Source organism: Acanthopagrus latus, chromosome 19, assembly GCF_904848185.1.
Source record: "Acanthopagrus latus isolate v.2019 chromosome 19, fAcaLat1.1, whole genome shotgun sequence".
NCBI lineage: Eukaryota > Metazoa > Chordata > Actinopteri > Spariformes > Sparidae > Acanthopagrus > Acanthopagrus latus.
In genome coordinates this window covers 24,092,421-24,115,134 of record NC_051057.1, presented here as the reverse complement: position 1 = coordinate 24,115,134, position 22,714 = coordinate 24,092,421, and the positions used below count along the sequence as shown (strand labels likewise).

Sequence of the window (22,714 nt, the reverse complement as noted above, 5' to 3'; positions counted from 1 at the left end):
CCTGAGAGGAGGGCAGTGGGTCGTCCTGCTCTGGACCCGCACCGGTCTGCTTCCAGAACCAACAGATCCACCGAGGATGACGTATCCACTGTCCCCCTCTCAGGCTTCACTCTCAGGTTTTAGCTCCAAGTGGATGTAAACTTCAGAATTTATGTACCTGTGCTTCTTACTTTACTACATCCACATGCTACTACATGCTACAATATGCTAACTACGTGCTAACTACATGCTAATAACGGCGGTGCTGCGCTCCTGTGAGCTCTCAGGTTGTTTTTATCTTCCACTGTATACGTGACTTTACTGAATATCTTTTCATCCCAACAGACAGAAACAAAAGATCCCAAATAAAACAAAACATCATCATTATATATCTGTTTTGTTATTTGTTACTTTCTGGAGGACTTTCACAAACTAATCAGGGTTAAAATAAGTCATTAAACTGAGCAACACCTCCACCAGCTGCAGCAGTAAAGGAGCAGTTCACACTTTCATCCCTTTGCTCTGCAGGCAGCCAGCGCCCCCTGCTGGCTGCAGCCTGTCAGCAACACACACACGCACGTCTGGCTTCAACATGTTTATAATATTTTATTCATGTGTTTGAATATAATCAAAGTGTAAATGAGAAGAGTTCAGTTGGTTTGTTGTGTGTCTGTCAACTCCACACTTTGTATACACACACACACACACACACACACACACACACACACACACACACACACACACAGTCTGGGTACTTATACACAGTCTACAGGATGTTCTTGGTAAGTTTCCGTCACTGGAGATTTGATTATGTTGAGGTCATTTGATGAACTGCTTGTAAATGTACCAGTTAAACCTCAGTACAGTGTGAACTGATGTCCGAGCTGCAGCACCTTCATCACTGTGTGAAGACTTTAACCTCTTCAGTGTTTCACGTGACATCATGGTGACATCATGGTGACATCAGCAGGGAGGTGACAGGTGGACTCGACTGTGTAAATGATCATCTGTCACAACCTTTTTGTCTGAAATGATTAATAAATATCAATATCTCGACATTTGCTTCAGTTTTTTCTGTTTTTTGAAAAACCTGAAAATATGATGTAGGCCAGTATTCTAAGAAGGTGATGATATTTAAAATAGATTTATATTATTCAACTTAAGGAACGTTTCAGTGAGGAAATCCTGGGGATTCTGGGTAATTTCAGGGCTGGCTGGTTTGAGGCACGGAGTGTGTGTGGAGGCTCAACAGCTCTATTCTGCCCCCTGGTGACTAATCTCACCATTGCATATAATGCAATTGGTGAAATGATAGATTTAAATATTTGGTGGGTTTAATTCTGTATTTGTTGCTTTTATTTTGAGCCGAATTGACTGTTAGCAGCTCCTGTTTGCTGTGAACTCACATGTGAACAGATAACTGTGACCGGATCACTGAGATACTGAAGCAAACTTAAAACATGAAGATTCTGAGTGGAGCTCTGAACCGTGTTTATCTCTGACTTCTAAGTGGTTTTAGAGCCGTTAATTCCGGGTGGACCTCAGAGGTGATGACATCATCAGGAGGTGGAAGTCACACCGAATATAAAATATATAATTATGATGCTTCTGTTTGAATCCTCAGGTCTGTCGGCTGCAGAGAACTCTGTGAATTCTGGACGAACTGTTCCTCACTATAAACACACCATGTTAATGTTAATCAGTGTTAATAATGCATTAATACACATTGTTTCCATCAGTGGATAAACTGGTTCCAGAACCCTGTCTGAAGTCAGAGAGGTGGCAGGGTCCGCCACATGTAACCACAGTAAAACAGGTGTAACCCACAAACGGACCCGGCTCGGTTCTTCCTCCTGTTCACAGCTGAGAGGCAACTTTATATTGTAGTGACATGACGTCATCAGAAGACTTTAATTAAAATGACAGAGCAGCTCATGGTCCCCCTCCCCCCGTGCCCCCCCCCCCCCCTCTCTCTGTGGGCGTGGCCTCCAGCAGGTCACGTGGTCTCGGTCTTTGTTGATGTGAAGAACAGGAGGACAAAAAAAAAAAAAGTCCCGGTCCGACCGACCGACCTACCGCATCCGTCCGAGCATCCACCCCGGCGCACACTCGCTCCTCTTCGGCCTGGATGCAGCTGGAAGCCCGCTCGTTCCTCCACCTGGATCTGTGTTTGTCTCCGCGGCGGTCCGCGGTTCTCCCCGCCGGTTTGAGAGCGAGGCAGCGGGGCTGGGGGATGGAGGCTGAGTCCGGGCTGTGAGCAGGCTGCTTTCAGGGGGAGGTGGAGGTGTGGGGGTCGGTGTGAGTGTGTGTGTGTGTGTGTGTGAGTGTGTGTGGAGCCCCAGGCCCTGCTCTGCTTTGTTATCCGGGGCTTCGGGTAGCAGCTCCTCCCGGCTGCTCGTCGTGTTTTCAGCCGTTTTGTGTGCGGGTCTGGGTGAAGGAGTCCTCCTGAGGAGCTGCGGGAGTTTGCGGACCCTCATGGACGAGACCCGGACCTGAAGCTGCGGAGGGTTTTTGTTCCTGAAGGACACAATCCGTGTCGGTGTTTCCATCCCGTCCCTGCTCTCCTCCGTGTCTTTGTGCTGCTCCGTCACACACCCTGTCCACACCTCCTCCCAGCCTCCATCATGGCTCCAGTGTGCCGGTCCTCCTGCCCCTGCTGCCTGCTGCTCCTCCTGCTCCTCCCGGCCGTCCTCAGCTCGTTCCCCCGCGGAGGAGGCGGCAGCAGCGCGGACTGCGGCCCCGGGAAGGCCGCCGACTGCCCAGGTGAGAGGCCGCCGTGCTGTTCAGTGTACCCTCAGGTGGAGGAGGAGGTGAAGGAGGAGGTCAGAGGTCACAGCCATGTGTGTGTGTGTGTGTGTGTGTGTGTGTGTGTGTGTGTGAGAGAGACCCCCTCTGCTGTGTCTCTGTTGTCATGACGACCACAGTGTCCCTCCCCAAGGACAGCAGAGTGATTGATACCCTCCATCAGATCAGAGCCGTCGTCATGACAACAGAGACAGCACCTGTACAGATCAGATCACAGAGTGTGTGTGTGTGTGTGTGTGTGTGTGTGTGTGTTGACCACTCCTCACTTTAGCTGGGCTCTATTTTGGGGTTAATTACAGGGCGGAGAAACAGGGCGAGGTTTAATGAAGGAGTACCCAGAGAGTGTGTGTGTGTGTGTGTGTGTGTGTGTGTGTGTGTGTGTGTGTGGTACACGTGCAGATGTGGATCAAACAGGAACCAGATTTACTGGTGAACTTCAGTCAGCTGATGATCTTCAGGTGTTCAGCAGCTGTCAGTCGTCTTGTTGAACTCAGAGAGCAAAACACACTTTATATACTGATGTCATGATAGAAGACAGACACGTTTTAAAGGAGCAATCTGTAAATGTGACCTGAGTTTAAGTGAAAAACATGTGAGCGTCTTTTTATGAACCAAACGACGATGAGCTCGTGATGAGACGCTCAGACTCATGATGTGAGTAATCTCAGTCACCCAGCTCCTCCTCGCTCTCAGGTGAGACGAACACCTTCTGACTCATTCATGCTCCTACAAGTTAGCATGCTAACGAGCTAGCTCCTGTTTGTTTCTGAGGAAACAGAATTCAGACTTCAAACTCAGAGTTGTGACATTAAAGTCTGCAGACGTCAACTAAACCAAACTCACCTCAGTCAGACGACGTCAGCTGGATCTGCAGCTCCTGGACTTTCTGTCAGATTGTCTGTAAAACAAACACATTTAAAAATGTGCTGCCTGGATCGAAAGTTTGACACCAAGACTTTTTATTTTTACTGCTCGTGAGAATCAGTCCCAATTTAAACTGTTTCAGAAGCCAAGTAATCGTTCAAGTCCAGTTTCTGATCAGAGGACTGATCATGTTCTCATCAGAAGTAAAAAATGTTCAACATTATGTTTTCATTTTGGACATTCCATAGACATTAAGAGAAAAAGTCATTAGTTGTGTCAGAAAATAGATATTAATGTGTGATGAAACACAGCAAGCTGCAGCCAACAACTCAGAAATCCCACAAAAAAGAAAAACGTCTGAAAACGTCTTCAAATGGTTTAATTTCTTGAATAATGTATTATTCAAATTAAAATCTTCAGTATTTTTTCTTTTCTTGTTCAAAATGATGAATCAGTGTTCAGAACAGAAGAAGTTTAGCTGTGGATTCATCTGCTGCCATCAGATGCTGCTGTGTATGTCTGAGATGCTTCAGCAGGAAGTCTGAAACATAAAATAACATCAGATTTATTCGCCGACTGCTCAGGAGTTGTTTTTTAACGTCTCTGATCTAAATCTAGAAGTCTGGAACTAAAATACCTCCAACACCGACCAGGAAACACTGACGTTCTTCAGTCTGATTGAAAGTTTGGATCCAGTTTTTATTTTTCTTACAATCTGAAGGAAGAAATCTTTGTGATTTCTATTTTCAGAAGATCTGAAGATCTTTGAATCAGACGTTCTCCAAGGAACCGTCTGTCTGTGCTCGAGCTGTCGACCCGTTCAGACGTGTGTAAATGAGAACAACGAAGTGTGTGTGTGTGTGTGTGTGTGTGTGTCAGACTGATAGATGTGATGTTTGTGATCAGAGAGACATCAGAGTGTTTCAGTGGATGAAGATCTTCACTGAAACAAACGACCGAACGCACCACAGAGACAGTTGATTGTTGAGTCTCATTCCCAGGACGTCAAATAGACACATGTTGGGTTGGTAAAGCGTCCCGAGCAGCAACAAAGAGAGAAAATCAGAAACTCTCTGCAGATACGAGACACTAACACGCCTTTTCTCCACATTCCAGCCTCCCTCTCTGTCTGTTTACGGCTTCTTCTTCTTCGTGTCGTCTCGCTGCGTCTGCCGTGCGTGATGAGTCTGATAGTCTGATTGTTTTTCACCCTCTGTGAACATATTTGTTATAACATATTTGTTTCCAAACAAAATGTAAAGTTAAATTGACTGCAGGATGTTTTAGTCACATTTAGTTTTGTTTAATTTTTAAGAATATTTTGATGATTTTCAGGATAAACTAGATGAAATCTTCATTCTGTCCGTCGTCAGTTTCTGTCTCTGTAGTTGTCGTGGTGCGTCTCGGATCGTCGGTTCTGATGGAGATCAAGTCACAGAGGATGCTAACGAGTGGACGGTTGGACAGGAGACGATAAAACAAGTCTGAGATTAATTCTGAACAAAGTCCTCGATATTGATACAGATATCATCAGTAATGTGGATGTAACGACTGAATGTGTAAAGAACAAGTGGAACAGTTTGAAGTCATGACGTCACTTCTTCCTGTCGTGGACGAAGAGAGAAAAACAAGCCGAGATAATGAAGTCAGCAGAGCGTGAGAGGGCGAGCGACACAGACACAGAGAGAGAGAGAGAGAGAGTGTTTGCCTCAGTGCTCGTCTCCTTCAGACCTCAGATCAGCTGCAGCCGCCTCACTGCTTCACATCAACATCTAACCCATCAGAATCAAACCTGTGACGTCTTCAGAGTCTCACGCTGGTTCGGTTAGTCTTTACTTCTGATCCGACCTCGTTCTGACCCGACTGAGAGGCGTCGCAGCGTCACAGGTCACCGACTCATCAGAGGTCTGAATCAGTGACTCGGAGCCGCTCGGAGAGGTTTGATGGACCGGAGGTTGTTTCAGAGCGACTGACGGAGGCGGGCGTGAAACTCTGAGTCAGTTCTAGTTCAGACGCAGCAGAATGACAGCGGCGCTGAACGAGCTTTGAGTTTAGCAGGAGAGGCAGCTGCATCCACAACATCCCCGCACACTGTTCCCCACCAGCACCGGTCAGACCACAGCAGCCGACCCGTAACAAACCCGTCCACTCAGATACTGAACTCGTCTGTGCAGGAAACCCGAGAGAACGAGGATTTTAAAGTCCCTGTTTAACTCTCAGGACGTCTGACTGAATCTCTTTAGTTTCATGTGTTCACTGTCAGCTGGTTCTGGTCAGGTTCACTGTCAGCTGGTTCTGGTCAGGTTCACTGTCAGCTGGTTCTGGTCAGGTTCACTGTCAGCTGGTTCTGGTCAGGTTCACTGTCAGCTGGTTCTGGTCAGGTTCAGTTACTGCTGCTGAAAACACAACGTTTCCTGTGAAGCTGCCTCTAAATAAAAGCTTTTAAATAACAAAATAACTGGGGGCTTTTATTGTGAAGAGGTCACAGGACATGACACGTGTTGAGTTAGCGGAGCTGCTTTGTTAGCGGTGATTGTTCACGCAGGTACACCAGCAGGTGGAGATGTGAGTCCCTGCAGTGCTGAGTCAAACGGGGCAGAACCAGGCCGTCAGGTGTGAGGGAGGAACTGTGTTATTATCCGCCTGCTCAGACTTGGAGCTCTGCACTCGGGTCCGAACCGATCAGCGTCCTCTGAGGACCTGCTGGCAGCTGCAGGTGTGTTTTGTGTCGCCGTGTTCAGGCTGAAGCTGTAACTCCCTCTGAGCCTCAGACGCTCTCTGCAGACCCGCCTGACTGAAAACAAGCTGTAATTGGCTGTGATGCAACCAATGGCTGTCAGATGAGACGTTAGTAACTATAGCGACCAGAGATTATTGAAGAGCTGTGACTTGTGTGTCAGGTGGAGGTGTGTGTGTCTGCAGACAGAATGAAAGGTTTAAAGGACTGTTCCCACCTTTAAGAGATTAAAATCAATTAAAAATGTGTTAATAAACAATCAGTTGAGCACAAATACTTAAAAATATGTCTTATTACAAATGACAAATACTTGCTCATTAAATAACACCAATAATAATCAAATAAAAGTCATTAGCGATGTAAAAAGGAAAGTTGATATTAGTGCATTTTATCCACACAGTCGTGTCAGTGTGAGTTCTGATGGACTGACTGAGGCTGACCCAAAGTTCTGGTGCCAGGAGCCTGAAGAAGCCCGTCACTCCTGTCGGATCGTCCTCCAGATCAGCTGTAGCTTCTGGTGCAGCAGTGATGAGTCGGACCCTGGGAACACAGTGTTTCTGTTATTCTGTCCACCCCCTTATCAGGTTCTGTGTGTCAGCAGGTTGTTCTGGTTGGCTCAGCACACTGAGGTATTCACTAATGACAGGGGAGGCCGGGTCACAACCCCTGTAATTACCAGCTCTAATTGGCTAGCCTGCGACCAATCAGCTGCCATCAGGAAATTACTACCCTGGATAATAATGTGTGTGTGTGTGTGTGTGTGTGTGTGTGTGTGTGTGTGTGTGTGTGTGTGTTTCCCACAGTGTCTCATGGTGTCTGTATGTTGTTCATTAAAGGTGCAGTCTGTACCTGATGGTTCCACACTGAAAGCAAACAGCAGCATGTAGTTTAACCGCTAACTGCTGCTAAATGTAGCCGCAGTTAGCTAGTTAGCTGCAACACAGCATGTCGAACGTCTCCCCAACACGATTAAAATGGATCCACTGTCTACAAATATACAAATATATGATAATATTAATAATCAGCATGTTTCTGCTGTTTCCAGATCTGTCAGAGAAGAAGAGCGACCTGCGAGTGTGTGACGCCGGAACGTGTCGCTTCGGAGGAACCTGCCGCGAGAACGGAGCCGACATCAAGTGTGTGTGCCAGTTCCACGTGAGTCTCACCTGCCGACTGTTAGCTCGGTGTCAGCGTGTAGATTAAGTTACATCTTCACTTTGGATCCATCTCATTAATGATCTTCATTTCACTGTGTGTGTCTCAGTGTCATAAGAAGTACGTCCCTGTGTGCGGCTCCAACGGAGACACGTACCAGAACGAGTGTTTCCTGAGGAGAGCCGCCTGCAAGAAGCAGAGAGCCATCAGCATCCTGTCAGAGGGACCCTGTTACCACGGTAACACACACGCACACACGCACATCATTAACTCAAGTTTCTGCTGATTTCGATGTTTTTAATGTGGTTTGAATTTGAAATAAAATGTAACGTCTGTTTCTGTCAGACGGCGGCTCAGGATCTGGAGACGGAGGTAAACAGCTTTAAATGTCTTGTTTTTAAACACAACATTGTAACAACTACAGATCAATATGACTAATAATAATAATAATAATAATAATAATAATAATAATAATGTTAACAATAATAATAATAAGTGTTGTCATGGTGTTTGTGTCCGTGCAGACGATGAAGGTTCTGGTCGCGGTAAAAAGGCCTCGAAATGTGGAAACTGCAAATTTGGAGCCGAATGTGATGAAGACTCTGAGGACGTCCTGTGAGTACACACACACATACACACACACACACACACACACACACACACACACACACACACACATACACACACACACACACACACACACACACACACACACACACACACATACACACGATGCATCAAGTGTGAAAAGAAAATTCATGTCAGGATTAAGAAATGTATCTAAATATCGAAATGTCTTATTCACATCAGACTTTTTTTAGCAATAGGAACTTAATTGACAGCAACTGTCACACAAATAAGAGTGTTAATGTGTGTGTGTGTGTGTGTGTGTGTGTGTGTGTGTGTGTGTGTGTGTCCAGCTGCATGTGTAACATCGTGTGTAACGGTCACAACGACAACCCGGTGTGCGGCAGCGACGGCGTCACCTACGACACGCCGTGTCACGTCCGGGAGGCGTCGTGTCTCAAACAGCTGAAGATCGACATCAAACACGTGGGCCGTTGTCAAGGTAACCAGGAGACACAACACACACACACCTGAGTGATGTCAGAGGACGAGGAGGAGAGATGATAGGAAGTAAAGAAGAGGAGGTGAGGTGGAGGAGGGCAAGGAGAGAAGAGGAACAGGAAGGATGAGGAGTGAGAGGGAGCAGAAGGGAAAGGACGAGGAAGCAGAGAAGGTAAATAAAGGAGAGGGAGAATGAGGAAAGGAAAAGAGGAGGAAGAGAAGGATATATGTTGAGAGGAGAGATGGAAAGAAGAGAAATGAAAAAGGAAGATGGAGGAGGAAAAGGAAAGATGGATGAAAGGCATCAGAAAGGAAATAAAAGAGAAGATAAAATGGAGTAGAGGAAAGATGAGGAGTGAGGAAGAGAAGGAGGAAGTAGCAGAGGAGATGAGTAAAGAGGAAGTGGAGGAAAGAAAGGATGGAGGAAAGGCATAAAAAGACAGGAAGGAGTCGAGGAGTCGAGGACTGACGAGGAAGAGAAGAAGGAAGAGGTCGATTAGGAAAGAAGGGATGGAAGAATAAAAGAAGATGGAGGATGTGAGGAGATGAAGAAACTGTTTCAGCTCATCTATATTAAATGATGCCATGACCCCGATACACACACACACACACACACACACACACACACACACACACGGCTGACTGAGCAACCAGCTGCTCACATGTTACCACGACGACCTCCTGCTCTTCATTTCTTCTTTGTTCTGTCGTTTCCTGCCTGCTCCTCCTCCTTCTTCTTCGTTGGTGCCTCTGTCTCTCCCTTCTTCTTCTTCTTCTTCTTCTTCTTCTTCTTCTTCTTCTTCTTCTTCTTCTTCTCTCTCTGAGCCTGTTCACCCTCTGATCACTTTCATCGCCCTGAGAGAAAAATCAATAACAGTGATGTGAGTCGGCCTGTGAGGAGGATCAGATCTGAATCACAGGAAGTCAAACAACCTTCAGCTGTTTCACAGATCAGATAAATATTGATCAGAAAATATCAATGAACATGAAGTCAGAATGATCAATGTTAGCAAGTTACTGAATGTTTGAGAGAGAAACGACATCGTTAGCAGGACATTTCTGCTGACGAGGCATCGCCCTGAAGCAAGAAGTGTGTGTGTGTGTGTGTGTGTGTGTGTGTGTGTGTGTGTGTGTGTGTGTGTGTGTGTGTGTGTGTGTGTGTGTGTGACCTGTTTCTCTCTTTACTGTCTGGTCACATCACATTACTGGATGATGATGATGATGATTTAACTCTTGAGTTTCGTCCTGAGTGAGGTCAGAATCTGCAGCTCTGATCTTTGAACTGGATGTTTGAAGTTCTGTGACGTCGAGACGAGATCAGTTTTAACATCAAACAAAACACGTCTTCTTCTTCTGTGGTTTCAGATAAAAGTAGGAAGGACGACAGCATCAAGACCAAACCAGATATCTATGGTAAGCCCCGCCCCCTGAAGTATACCTGGAGCCACACACTCTGCCTCTCGGCCAATCAGAAACCAGAGTTTTCTTTCTTTTTTCCCTTCAGCTGTGTCCAAGCCTGGCGAGGGGGAGGGATTTGTGGACAGCCCCGCCCCCTGTCCTGATGACTACGCCCAGTTCTGTGCACACGGCCACTGTGAGATGAGACACAACCTGGCAACCTGCAGGTAACACCTGTTTGTCAGTCTGATCACCTGTCTGTCAGTCTGATCACCTGTCTGTCAGTCTGACCACCTGTCAGTCTGATCACCTGTCTGTCAGTCTGACCACCTGTCTGTCAGTCTGATCACCTGTCAGTCTGATCACCTGTCTGTCAGTCTGATCACCTGTCAGTCTGATCACCTGTCAGTCTGATCACCTGTCAGTCTGATCACCTGTCTGTCAGTCTGATCACCTGTCAGTCTGACCACCTGTCTTAACTGTGACCAAAACGTTTAGAATGTTTTTAAAACGTGTGTGTGTGTGTGTGTGTGTGTGTGTGTCTCAGGTGTGAGGCGGCGTACGGCGGTCCTCAGTGCGACCAGCTGCTGGACTTCAACATCCTGTACGTGGTGCCCAGCGGTCAGAAGCTGCACTACGTCCTGATCGCCGCCATCATCGGAGCCGTGCAGATCGCCGTCATCGTGGCCGTGGTCATGTGCTTCACCAGGTACTCGCACCGCGGCCGCTCGCGCCTCACGTAACACCTGCAGAACTTGTTGTCGTGTCGCTGACGTGTACTTCCTGTCTGTCCTGCAGGAGATGCAACAAGACGAAGCGCGGCCGCCGACAGAAGCAGCACCTCGGTCACTTCCCGTCAGGGACGTCTTCCAGGATGATGTAGCTCCGCCTCCTCTTCTCTACTCATGTTTTTATGAAAAGTCTAAATTTTTCGTACCACACAGACAGACTGATTTTTGATATCTCGACTTTTTGGTGCCTCTTTTTTCCCCCTTTTTAAAATGATTTCTTCAGGGGCCTTATTTTTAAGATTTTCTCCTCCATGTTTTTTTATTTTTCCGTCTGGTCGCCGTCTGCAGAGGATCTGATGTTTTCCGTGGCGGAGCGAGACGCCGTGTTGGTCGTGACGCCGCCGTCCTCTCAGACTGACTCACTGTGGATCCTCCGGCAGGAAACATTACTTATCTGATTGTATTCTCATGTCCAACCGTCCACACAAACTGGAAACACACAGATTGTCTCGCAGATTGATGCTGTTTTGTTTTAAAGGAATATTTACAGATATTTTAACCCTGTTTATGTGACGTAAGGTTCCGGATCATGGAAGTCAGAACTAATGAACCTGCTCAGTGTCGATATTTAAATACTGCCGGAGTTATGTGACTGTTTTTATAAAGAGTCACAGAACTAAATTCATCTTGTTGAAGTCCATGAAGCTCATGAGATGAGATTGATTAAATAGATTAAAGAGTATTTGGGCCACATTGAGGAAAAACAGAAGAGAATGAAGTCAGAAATTTAGAAGGAAAAAGTCTTAATGTTAATTGAGAAAAGTCTAAAAACTAAAGTTCATGAGGATAACTTTATCAAGAAGGAAGAAAAACACTGATTGTAAAAGTGATTTCCTCCTTCATGAGAATAAAGTCCTGATTTAATGAGGACAGAATCAACAGAGATATTCTGGAACAATAAAACCTTGTGTGGTATTTAAATGCGGCCCGTTGCAGCAGTTCAGCACCAGAGTTTAATATTTAGTTGTCTCTGAAACAAAGGTTCAACTTTAACAACAGATTATGTTTTTTTTTTCTGTTTGATGACTTTTAAGCGACACGAGAGCTGATCGACGTGACGTTTAAAGGTTGTGACGTGTTGTTTCCTGTCTGTGGAGACGTGGCGCTCCAGGAGGCACTCTGAACCAGAACCAGAACCAGAACTACAGGACTATCAGGGACCAGCGAGGCCTCCTGGTGGCGTCCGGCTGTTTTCCGTTTTGTCTCGCAGGGTTTAAAAATCTCAGATCGTTGATTTGACGTTTGCTTTGTGTTTGTTACGATGAGACGCACCTGAAAACCAAAATGCTGTTTTTTCTACTGCTTATAAAAAGAGCGGTCCGCGCCGACGTGTACAGGATGTTGTTGGGATTATTTTATTGATTGATTTTCAGCCATTCCAGATTGGACTGGATTCCAATATGCTCTCTGTGTTTGGACGAGCTGATGATAATTTAAAGAAGTTTGTTTTTTGGGGTCGAGTTTCTTCTTTTTCTATTTGGTTTGTAACGATGGTACGAAGTGTCCGTGTTGGTTGTTTTTCTCGTGGTAGAAGGACTAGATGAATAAGCTGCCGGGTTCCCTGAAGCGCTGCCGCTCTGAGGTCCGGCTGATCTGACGGTCTCGGCCACGTTGGCGCCGGAGGGAGTCCAGCCTGATTTACTGTAGATGTTGTTACTGCATGAACCAGTGAAGCTGTTGTGTAGACTGTGCTGTAGCTCAACTAGAATTAAATTATGATGTTTGACACCAGCGTCTTCAGTCTCTTCATTTCTCCAAATGTTTCAGGATCCATCCGACTGTTCATCCTCGTAACCCATCAACTTGTTGTTTCATCTTCACTCACTCATGTAGCTTAGCTCGCTAACGTCGCACCTGAAACACAACGATCTCCTCGTCACGTTCGTTTGTCTGGACCGGAGCTCCATCGACTGGCGATGTGACCTCATCAGTTCATCCTCCTCTGACAGAACAGGAAGGTTCTGTTTCTGCTTCGACATCACGTCACGTTGGTCAGTGATTAAACTTGAGTCTTTAAAAGCTGCAGAACCACAAAACCCAACAGAAACTGTCACGTATCAGACGACCGGAACTCTGTCAGATCGATGGTCAGCAGATTATTTTTAATTGTTCATCAATCCGCAGAATGAGATCAGTTCATTATTCACATCATTAGAAGTTACAGCTTCACACAGATATGATGTAATAATAATAATAATAATAATACTTCCAGGTCATGTCGTCCCATCACGTCACCTGGCAGCAGGTACGCAGCAGCTGGTGGACGATGAGCTGCAGTTCATGGACTGAACACTAGATGGTGCTGCAGCTGAAACACTTCACACATGTTGACAAGTTGGATGTCGTGTCATGTTCATCACTACTGAGACGAACGCTCAGGTGTGCCGACCAATCACAATCATCTCTACCTGAGAGTCCTGCAGTTAGGAGGAGTAAGCACTTTCTCCAACCTGACGACTCCACCCACCTCGAGTGATGGAGGAGTGTAAACCAAGCGCTCCTGGTGGCTGCTGAGCATCCATGTGTCCTGCAGGGAGGTGGAGTTAAATATAGCAGTGACGGCAGGATAATTATAGGCAGCAGCTGGTGGAGGTTTTCAGATTGGGAGTCCCCTCATCCCTCCTTCTTCACCTCCTCTCGCTCCTCACACCCTCTTTATTCTTCTTCTTCTTCTTCCTCTTCGTCATGACGGGACGCCTCTCATGGCTGTGAGAGCTAACAAGTGTCAGCTGACGGGAATCCTGATGAAACCTCAGGACTTTTTATGTTCGTGTCCACGAATGTTAACGGTTCTCAAGAATATGAAGGTGTTTGGTTTCGACCGGCAGCTGGTTACAAACATCTTCACGTCTCCAAATATAAAACGAGAGGTGTTGTCCCGGTAACAGCATCAGGCACGACCTCGTCACACGTACTGTTACAGTTTATATTCACGCTAAACTGCAGCTACCTTTAGCTAGCTAAGTTAACGTAGGCATAATATTCACAAGATGTTCACTTTACATGGTGGACACACCCACTGTGATGTCACTCACAGGTTTCTGAAGAGCCAAAAGTCGGCAGTACAGGACGTCGCCATCAGTATGTTGCTCTGCCCAACTCCTGACTGATCAGAGATGGGAGCCATAAAGCAGCATACTGTTAGATGACCACCTAGCTGGAAGCTACCAAGCTAGCTATGCTAGCTGTTCAAGTGTTTATAAGCTACTCACTGGAGGAAGCTTTACGGTACATTAGCTGCATGATAGCAAGTGTGTTTGTGTCTCTGACTGAAGTCAGCACTCACCACAGACTCAGTTTCTCTCTGTTCTGCTGCAGCATCTTTTCTTCTTCATCTCTTCTCTGAACGCTCATGAAGTACAGAACATTTCCCTCCAGCCAGCAGTCAGATAAAGAGTTACAGAACGTTACTGTGGATGTTGCTGCTGCAGACGGGTTGAGAAGTGAGAGTGGTGATAAATCAAACTCCAGGTGTTTATTCCTCCATGACTGTCTCCTCCAGAGCTCACCAGCGTCTGTCCCTCCCCTCCCGTCTGTCAGTCTGATTGTGAGTCTGATATTTACGTTAAAAGTCCACAAACACATCTAAATGTGAAAATCAGTGGCTGAATTAGCGTATTTGCAAGCTCAAATACTCAAATAGACCACGTCCCTAATTATTCATGACTTCAAGCCTCAATGTAATTTAAAGTTATATGTAATAAGTTTCTGTTTGGGGAATAAAACAGACCTTTCAATATCTTTTGTCATCGCTGCAAAATTCTGCGAGAGTCTTTTACCCAGTTTCTCTTTTTGTCTTGCTGCTTTTTGTTTTTGCTGCAGTCGAAACATTTTGACTCCACTTTCAACAAACTGATCTCAAAATCTAATTTTACTTTTCTGATTTGAGTCTGTGAGGAAAAGTATAAAACAAAATCAGCTGTTGGAGCTTAAACTGAGCGTATTTAAGGAGAGTTTGCTGTCGTTGTCTCAGCCTATCACAGTGAGGTGTGATGGTGTCTTGCTCCTCAGCTCCTCCCAGGCTCCGCCCATCTGGCTTAAGTAATCAACAAAGATGGCCGCGGCGGGTAGCGTTAGCATGAGGAATTCACTTTGGGAAACCTATCTGAGGCCTTGTGATGCCAAAAAAGTCTAAACCTGGAGGGAGGGATTAAGACAGAACAAGTGAAAAGGTGACGGATGATGGATGGATGGTGGAGGAATGGATGGGAGGGGGTTTCCATCCCTTTAATACACTCATCTCCCAAAGAGGTGCAGGGAGTCACTTTACCCCGGCTGTATTTTTAGCAGCAGAGAACACAGAGAGAAGCTGAGATCCATGTCGTTCTCTATCCGTCCCGCTCGTTAACACATTCGGTTCCTGTCGGGTCCAGTTTCAGACTGACATTCTGTGACTGAAGGAAGTTTGCAGGAAGTTCAGAAGTCGAACTTACTTCTCGTGAAAAACTGGAACGAGATAAACTTGGAGAAAGAATCTGTCCTTGTGTCACTGAAACAATATTCAGACTTGTTTTACTGACACTTTAACGGTCTCTTTCTCCTTTTAGCCTCCATCCCTCCCTCCTCTCACCCCCGTCCTCCCTCCCTCCCTCTGGCAGCAGGGTGGAGTCTGTCAGTTGGTCTGAACACTTTCAGGGTCGACCTCCAGTTGGAGCGGTGATCTGTTGCTCCTGTCCTCCTCCTGTCTCTCCTTGTTCCTCCAGAGGAGGTTCCTGTTCCTCCTCCATCGAGCTCCTTCTCTTTCTTTGGATCCACCGATGCCTCAACTTTCTTCCTCACCTTTCTCGAGGGTTTGATCTTCACGTTTTTCTTAAAATATCTACAAAGTTGACTAAAGCTTTCTTGCCGGAGCTCTTCCCATCCACCTCGTCTTCCTCACCCCTTCTTCCCTTCTGGATCACTGACAGTCGACCAACCTGAGACAAATCAACAGCAGGTGAAGAACTGAACTGACGAGCAACCATGACGGACAAACCGGGCATGCCGACGGGTGGCGGAGATGACGCAGGAGGCATCATGGCGTTGTTGGAGCGCGTGGCGGGCCTGATGGACACCGTCCAGACCACGCAGCAGCGCATGGAGGAGCGTCAGCTGGAGCTGGAGAACACGGTGAAGACCATCCAGACCGACATCATCAAGCTGACCAGCGACCACGCCAACACCAGCACCACCGTCGACCGGCTGCTGGAGAAGACACGCAAGGTCAGCCGCCACATCAAGGACGTCAGGGTGCGAGTGGAGAACCAGAACGTCAGGGTGAAGAAGGTGGAGGCCACCCAGGGAGACCTGCTGGCCAAGAACAAGTTTAGGGTGGTCATCTATCAGGTAAGACTCTCAGGTGTTTGGTCCTTTAGCTGCGAGGACGAATCTGTTGCTGCTTTTTGGTCTTTTCTGATGTTACGTAGGTTTCTGACGACCAGTCAGATTCACTGCCGGCCTCTTAGAGGACAAGTCTTCTTGTATCGGGGCGGAGGAGCGTCAGACTGACCCACAGCTGATGAGTTAATACACTGATGGAGGAACATCTGCGACATCTGACCTGAAGCGTTCAGGTTCTGCAGCCTGTATTGGCGACACCAGGCTCGTCAGCTCCAGCTCACAACGTGACTTCAAACTCTTATTATAACAAGATGTGGACAAACTGAACTGTGGGACTGTAGAAGTCCAAGGGCCGGCTGGTGTTTGACAGATGATGAGTGTAGAGGTGGATGTAGTTGGTTTACAAATCTGGATGAGGTCTAAAATAAAACTCCAGGTCCAACAGAGCCGCAGAACTTTCACTGATTTGCAAGCAAGTCGTGTTGAACGACTAAACGAGATTCTGCAGTTTATCAGACAGATGTGGCGGCTCAGAAGACGACACCCGAGTGACGCTTCGAGGTCTTTTAACTTTAGCGAACTGAATTAGCCGAAGAACGCCTCGGTTCATACGAGGGGTTGAAATAGCAACAAGCACACACACACACACACACACACACACACACACACACACACCCAGGCGTCATTTTACTTCTTTGGCCTTCACGGTTGGCAGCTGCCGGAGCAACGATGACCTCGTTATTTTAGCCATGGATAAACGTCAGAGTGCTGACCGGCTCGGCTGCAGATCTGCAGCTCACAGACAGATTTCTCTCACAGACAACTGGTGGATGATTGTTTGACGGAGTGTTTTTATTTCTCTTTGATTTTTTGCACCTGACGCTGCTGTCAGGAGTCGGAGGAGGAGTTTACTCTGACACCAGCTGCAGCCAAGAAATCTGATGCTGCTGAACTTTGCTTTCCAAAATGGCAAAATGTGGACGATGGTCAGGACGTCAGTCTGTGCTCCTACAGAAGGAGAAATAAAAATAATAATATGATTGTTTCGCTTGAATTTTAGCGGCAGCAAATGATTTCACATGAATCTCACCATGTTTCTGCAGACAGCAGCTGACGATCTGGAGCGAAGATGCTAACATGCTAAATATCAGATTGCTAACATCAGGAGGGCGCGGCTCAGTTACTGTAACATGGACTCTGTGACGGACAGCGTCGGGTTGCACTGTGGTCAGTGAGGTCATCTGTGATTGGCTGGCTGCAGCTGCACGGTGGAGTCTGTCCTCGACTGCAGCCGCCAACTTTACACAACTTCACACTTAACGACTCAGAAAAAAGAGCAGATTAATACGCAAGGGGTGAAATTTGTCTTTGTCACACGAGGTGAACAAAAATGTTCTTCTGAACCTGATAAACTGACTGAAAGAAATGAAAAAGAAAAAAATAGGAAAGAATGAATTAACTTCAGCTTCTCCCCAACAGCTCGTTCCAGATGTGGACAACACATCTGCAGGCTGCAGCGTGGTCAGCTGACGGGTTTAAGGACTCACGTACAGATAATGAGCCCAGAGAACTCTGAACTCATCACATCACCAGATCAGAATCATTCTCAGCCTGATTCACACCAACCCGTCGTCCTGCTGGATGATTTGAGATTCTGTGTCAAACAAAGTCTTGATTTGAAAATGTATCTTTAGTTTTTAACAGAATATTTCATCATTTTTCTTGTATAACTTTCCTCTGATTCTGCTCGTGTGACAGAATGACGATACATTTATTCAAACTCGGCTTCCTCTGAGACAGAAACCGTCTCACTGATCGTGTTCTCTGACGGACTGAAGCAGAGATTCAGCTCACGTCACCCCGAACAACCAAACAGAGAACCAGCGCCCCAGTCGGCCATTTTACATTCTTTAAATCCCTGAAGCAGGATTAATATCAGGGCGACACACCGAGGTCACGACCTCTGGACTCTCTCACTCTCTGATATCTTGATATAAATATTAGGTAACACTTTATAATATCTGTCTTATCATTGATTGATTTTGGTTAATTGATCTTTAGTTAAGAGTTTTCCACTGTTAACAAGCAATTTTAATCTATTTCCTGGTTCTGATATTAGTGATTACTGGTTCTGTCAGAATGCAGAGAATGATCAGATTATGGACGGGTCGGGCCGGACCAGGTGTTAGCTGCAGGTGTGTGACGGGACACATCTTTACCTCTCTACGTTATCAAACATCCGATCTGGATCCAGAACCTTGTGTAGGACACTGGGCTGTTGGTTCTGTTCTGAAGAGAAGGTTCTTGTGTTTCTCGTCTCAGAGCTCGTTAAAGCCGCTCAGTGAAACGTATAAAACTAGCTGCAGGTGTCGAGTTAGCCGAGCTGCTACATGCTCCTGTACTGTAAGTGACTGTGCCAGCTGAGTGCTGACGGACCGGGTTATTCTGGGTCTGAACCTGCACCATCTCCTAATATAGACGTCTTCCTCCTCTCTCTCTCTGGACGGTCGCTAACGACGACCTGCTGCACGAGGGTTATAAATCATCTGGTTAGCCGCTAACAGGCTGCGCTCGCCGACGGACTGATGGAGGAAATCCTGTCAGTCCGCCGCAGCAGATAACTGTGATGTCATGGGGTCGAGCCGCCCGTGACCTTTGACCTTCACTCCTCCCAGCTCACAGTGCGACAGAGCTGAAGTCTTCTTGGGTTTAACGATCTGACACTGACAACAAGAAGCAGAACTGAAACCCTCACAGGCGCTTTTCTGACTGGAAATCCAGAGACACGTTTTTTAAATTTGTAATCAAAGAGAAACTTGAAAGGATTATAAAGTTTTAAACTGAGAAGATGTTGAGCTGCAGGACTTCCATCAGGTGACAGATGTGAGTCAAACACTGAGCTTTAACAACAGGAAAGGATGGAAAGTTTGCATCGCCGGTTGTGAGACAAGCTCACAGATGTGTCTGAAGTAAAGTGTTAGCTTAGCTTAGCTTAGCTTAGCTTAGCTTCGCGTAAAACAGCTCGCCTGGTTCAGTCCCAAGTTCTAAAACACACCGTCCAACACCCTGAGGTTGTCGGGGACATTAAACGTCCTCACAGCAACACGGAGACTCATCTACTCACTAGTCCGTCTTTACAGGCCACTTTAGTTCCACACTGTTCTAACTCTGACTTTACAACTTGGACACTGATCAGTTTATAGAAAACCTGGATAGTAATTGTGCAGTAAGACTCTTAGTGGTGGAGACGTTTCAGTCATGTGACCGTGATGTCGTCTGTTTGTAGCCTAACATTAGCTTCTTATTGCTACACAGTTAATTTAGCTTCACACATCACAGAGTTCATCTGTGGAGAGTATCTGGATCAACAGAACCTGGACGGATCAGAACCTGCAGGTTATTATCTGTACTTATCAAAAAAACAGAGGGAACAGGAGTGATGCTAACTTCAGTGTTAGCCCGCAGACATACATCATCGCTACACAACTGTAGCTCAGCGGCAACAATAATACTGCTCGTCTGTTTCCACCTTAAGATTTGAACACTGACTGTCGTCTGATGGAAACATGATTATTTTTGATTTATTTTTGCACATTTTCCGGCACGATGTCACGACGTGTGTTTAAGTGGTGTTTCTTTACACTCGTGTGCAGATCAAACATGATAATTAGTGACCTGGATGTACTTATTTTAAAGTTTGGTTGGTTAGCAGGCTGTGCTACATGCTCCTGCTACATGCTCCTGTAGCTCAGGTATGACCATCATGTCGTCTGTCAGAGTTTTGGAAATGTCAGCCGGTTATCAGGTGTCATGTTGAGCCTGTGATGCCTGTAATTAAAGATCCTGACGAGCCCGTTAGCATGCTACAGACCAGTCGGCTAATGCTAATTCAGTCATTCAAACATCAGAAACCTCAGACGACATCGTCCAAACTGAGGTCTGAGGCCTTCAGGGGTCCGTGAGGAGGTTCTGCTCAGTAAATCTGAGCCTTGCAGACTCAGCTCAGCACATCGGGCCGGGTCACATTTCACTACACATCAAAATGTAGAAAACGGCTTCTGTGACGTACAAACAATGTTTTTAACTTTTGTCGGATAGTTTTAGGAGCAGAAACTCAGAACACACTGAACTCTGGCTGGTGTTTCTTGACTCTCCTGGTTCTGTTCTAACTGGTCATGATTCAGTGTCTCAAAGTGAACCGGGTCTGCAGGGATCTGGGTCAGGTCTTTTACATTTTTGCTCCATTTCATGTTGAGTGTAACCCGACCCGTCAGCTCCAGGCTGAAGCATGCCGTGACGCGGCCCGCAGCTGAAAGTGACCCAGCCTCGCTCCGTACGCCGCCGCCCGTCGATATGTTTAGCTTCCTGCAGCCGAGCGCTGAGCTGCAAAAACAGGTGCAGGTTTATTTGTGGAGGCAGGATCAGGATCAGGATCAGAGCTGCACGCTAACAGCTAGAGACGCATTTAAACCTGACATCAACTGTTCTGAACACCAGCAGACAGCTCAGAGTGTCTGCAGGGAGAATGTAACTCAGTACTTCTATTACCGTTCTGTGCAAAAGTACTTTCCTTTGTCTGATATTTCAGACTTCCACTCCACTTCATGTATCTGTGAACTTTAGTTACTAGTTAGAAGTTTAACTTGGAAATCTTTAGTTACTGCTTTGAGACTTTTACTTGAGTACTATTCACATACTCTTTATAAGGTTGTTCAATCACCATGTTCACGCTCTGTTCTGTGTTCTCGTCACTCAGGGTGACCAGGAGGTGAAGGCCGTCACGCCGGGCAACGAGCCAGCAGAACCCAGCGGCAGCGCCGGCGCCAGAGCCGAAGTGGAACCGGACAAGTTTGAGCTCCCTCCGGAGTCGGACGAGGAGTACATGGTGGTGGAGGAGGCCGACTCCTCGGCGGCCGGCCGCATGAAGAAGTCGGGGCTGACGCGCATCGAGAGCTTCAAAGCCACTTTCTCCAAGCAGAACATGAGCAAGACCCGCGAGAACCTCGGCACCAAGGTCAACAAGCTGGGCGAGCGCATCGTGACGGCCGAGAGGCGCGAGAAGATCCGCCAGTCCGGAGAGAGGCTGAAGCAGTCGGGCGAGAGGCTGAAGGAAACCATCTCCAAGAGCGTCCCGGCCAAACTCAACCTGAAGAAGGAGAGGACTGTGGCGGAGGGCCAGGAAGGAGCCGAGGGCGCCACAGAGGGCGCCGTCCCCGTCCCTCCTCCCAAGGGCCGCAAGGGCACCCCAGACGCCGCCAAGGCGGCTGACGAGGGCAAGGCGGAGGAGTCCGAGGTGCCGATGTACGACATGAAACAGCTATCGTAAACCGCGAGACAGCGAAGAGATCTGGGCCGTTTTCTTTTGGACCACAGAGGAAGTCAAAGAGAAGTTCATGAGGTCGCTGCTGCCGAGCAGAACTGAGAGGAAGAGTAACATTATGAACGTTGTTGAGGGAAGTGAGAGCAGAACCGGCCGGTCACAGATCAATCGGACTGAACACCAACACACCAACCTGGAACCATCCAGGCTGCTTCACTCACACGTGTTCTGGACTTTATTATCACACCAGATAGAATATAATTATAGATTTGTTTTGTGTTGAAAACTGACTTTGGGAGAATAAATGAACAAAGGGTTCAGAACTTTCCAGAACTTTTCCCGTCGCCGCACCGCTGCTGATCACTTGTTTGTGCATGTTGAGATTGAACTGTTGGATGATGATGTGACAGAGATGCTGATGATAGTTACAGTTAGTAGAGATGCACGATACAGATTTGTTTCAGCCGATACGATAACCGATAATTACCTGACGATACGATTAAATGACAGAAAACAACATGTTCGTGCACAGCTGAGAGTCAGAGAGGCTCAGATGTGGTTTAGTTGATGTTCCAGCTGTGATCAGACTTTTCCCCTCGAGTCCACACCGCTGACCACGTGTGGCTCTTGTCTACGTTGCGTAGCTCTACACAGCTGCAGCAGTTTGACATCACGAGTGTGACATCATAGATATCGTGCATCTCTAGCTAGAGGGTTACAGACGACGTGAATAAACTAGACTGAGCAGCGAGAAAAAAATTAAAATATGTGTTTGGACGTGAGGCCATTTGTTCCTGAAGTCTGCAGAAGTGTGAACCGGTCTGAGACTCTGGACCTGAGTCCAGATGTGGTCCTGATGAACAAAGGCTGACAGCAGCACGCAGACACACTACAACATCGTAAACAGGAAGTGACAAATTCTGAGTGCTTTTACTTTGAAGTATTAGTCTTATACTGATGACATCACGTGGTCTCCTCGTCTTCAGAGTGATTTGTTCACTGTAAATCGTTTCTCAACCGATTTTAAATCCAAAGTATTTATTGAATTTTGTATCAGATCTGCAGCTGCCGACTTGTTCAGTGTTTGTTTAACGTCAGCAGGCTGAAGACGCCGTCTGAGATCTCTGACGATCCACATTTCTACTGTGCTGTTGGTGTTTTTAGGATTCGTTAGAGAGTGACTGCATGGCTGATAGTGTGTCGGAGATATTTAAGCTGCTTTGTGTTTGATTTGTCATGTTGAGAAAATAAAAGTTCACCTGAGTCGTTTCTGTAACT

General features: G+C 46.7%; 2 protein-coding genes across 2 annotated transcripts; both read left to right on the top strand.

The window, feature by feature from the left end:
• The first annotated feature begins 1,937 nt into the window (after window positions 1-1,937).
• On the top strand, window positions 1,938-12,525 carry LOC119008994 (tomoregulin-1-like). The gene is made up of 10 exons (XM_037079819.1): window positions 1,938-2,742; window positions 7,431-7,540; window positions 7,650-7,779; window positions 7,886-7,912; window positions 8,065-8,155; window positions 8,461-8,609; window positions 9,974-10,021; window positions 10,113-10,233; window positions 10,554-10,715; window positions 10,805-12,525. Exons 1-10 carry the CDS (start codon window positions 2,604-2,606, stop codon window positions 10,887-10,889), a joined length of 1,062 nt encoding a protein of 353 aa, XP_036935714.1. The 5' UTR covers window positions 1,938-2,603; the 3' UTR covers window positions 10,890-12,525.
• A 2,563-nt stretch (window positions 12,526-15,088) lies between these two features.
• Window positions 15,089-22,712, top strand: cavin4b (caveolae associated protein 4b). The gene is made up of 2 exons (XM_037079124.1): window positions 15,089-16,122; window positions 20,873-22,712. Exons 1-2 carry the CDS (start codon window positions 15,760-15,762, stop codon window positions 21,440-21,442), a joined length of 933 nt encoding a protein of 310 aa, XP_036935019.1. The 5' UTR covers window positions 15,089-15,759; the 3' UTR covers window positions 21,443-22,712.
• Window positions 22,713-22,714: the final 2 nt, after the last annotated feature.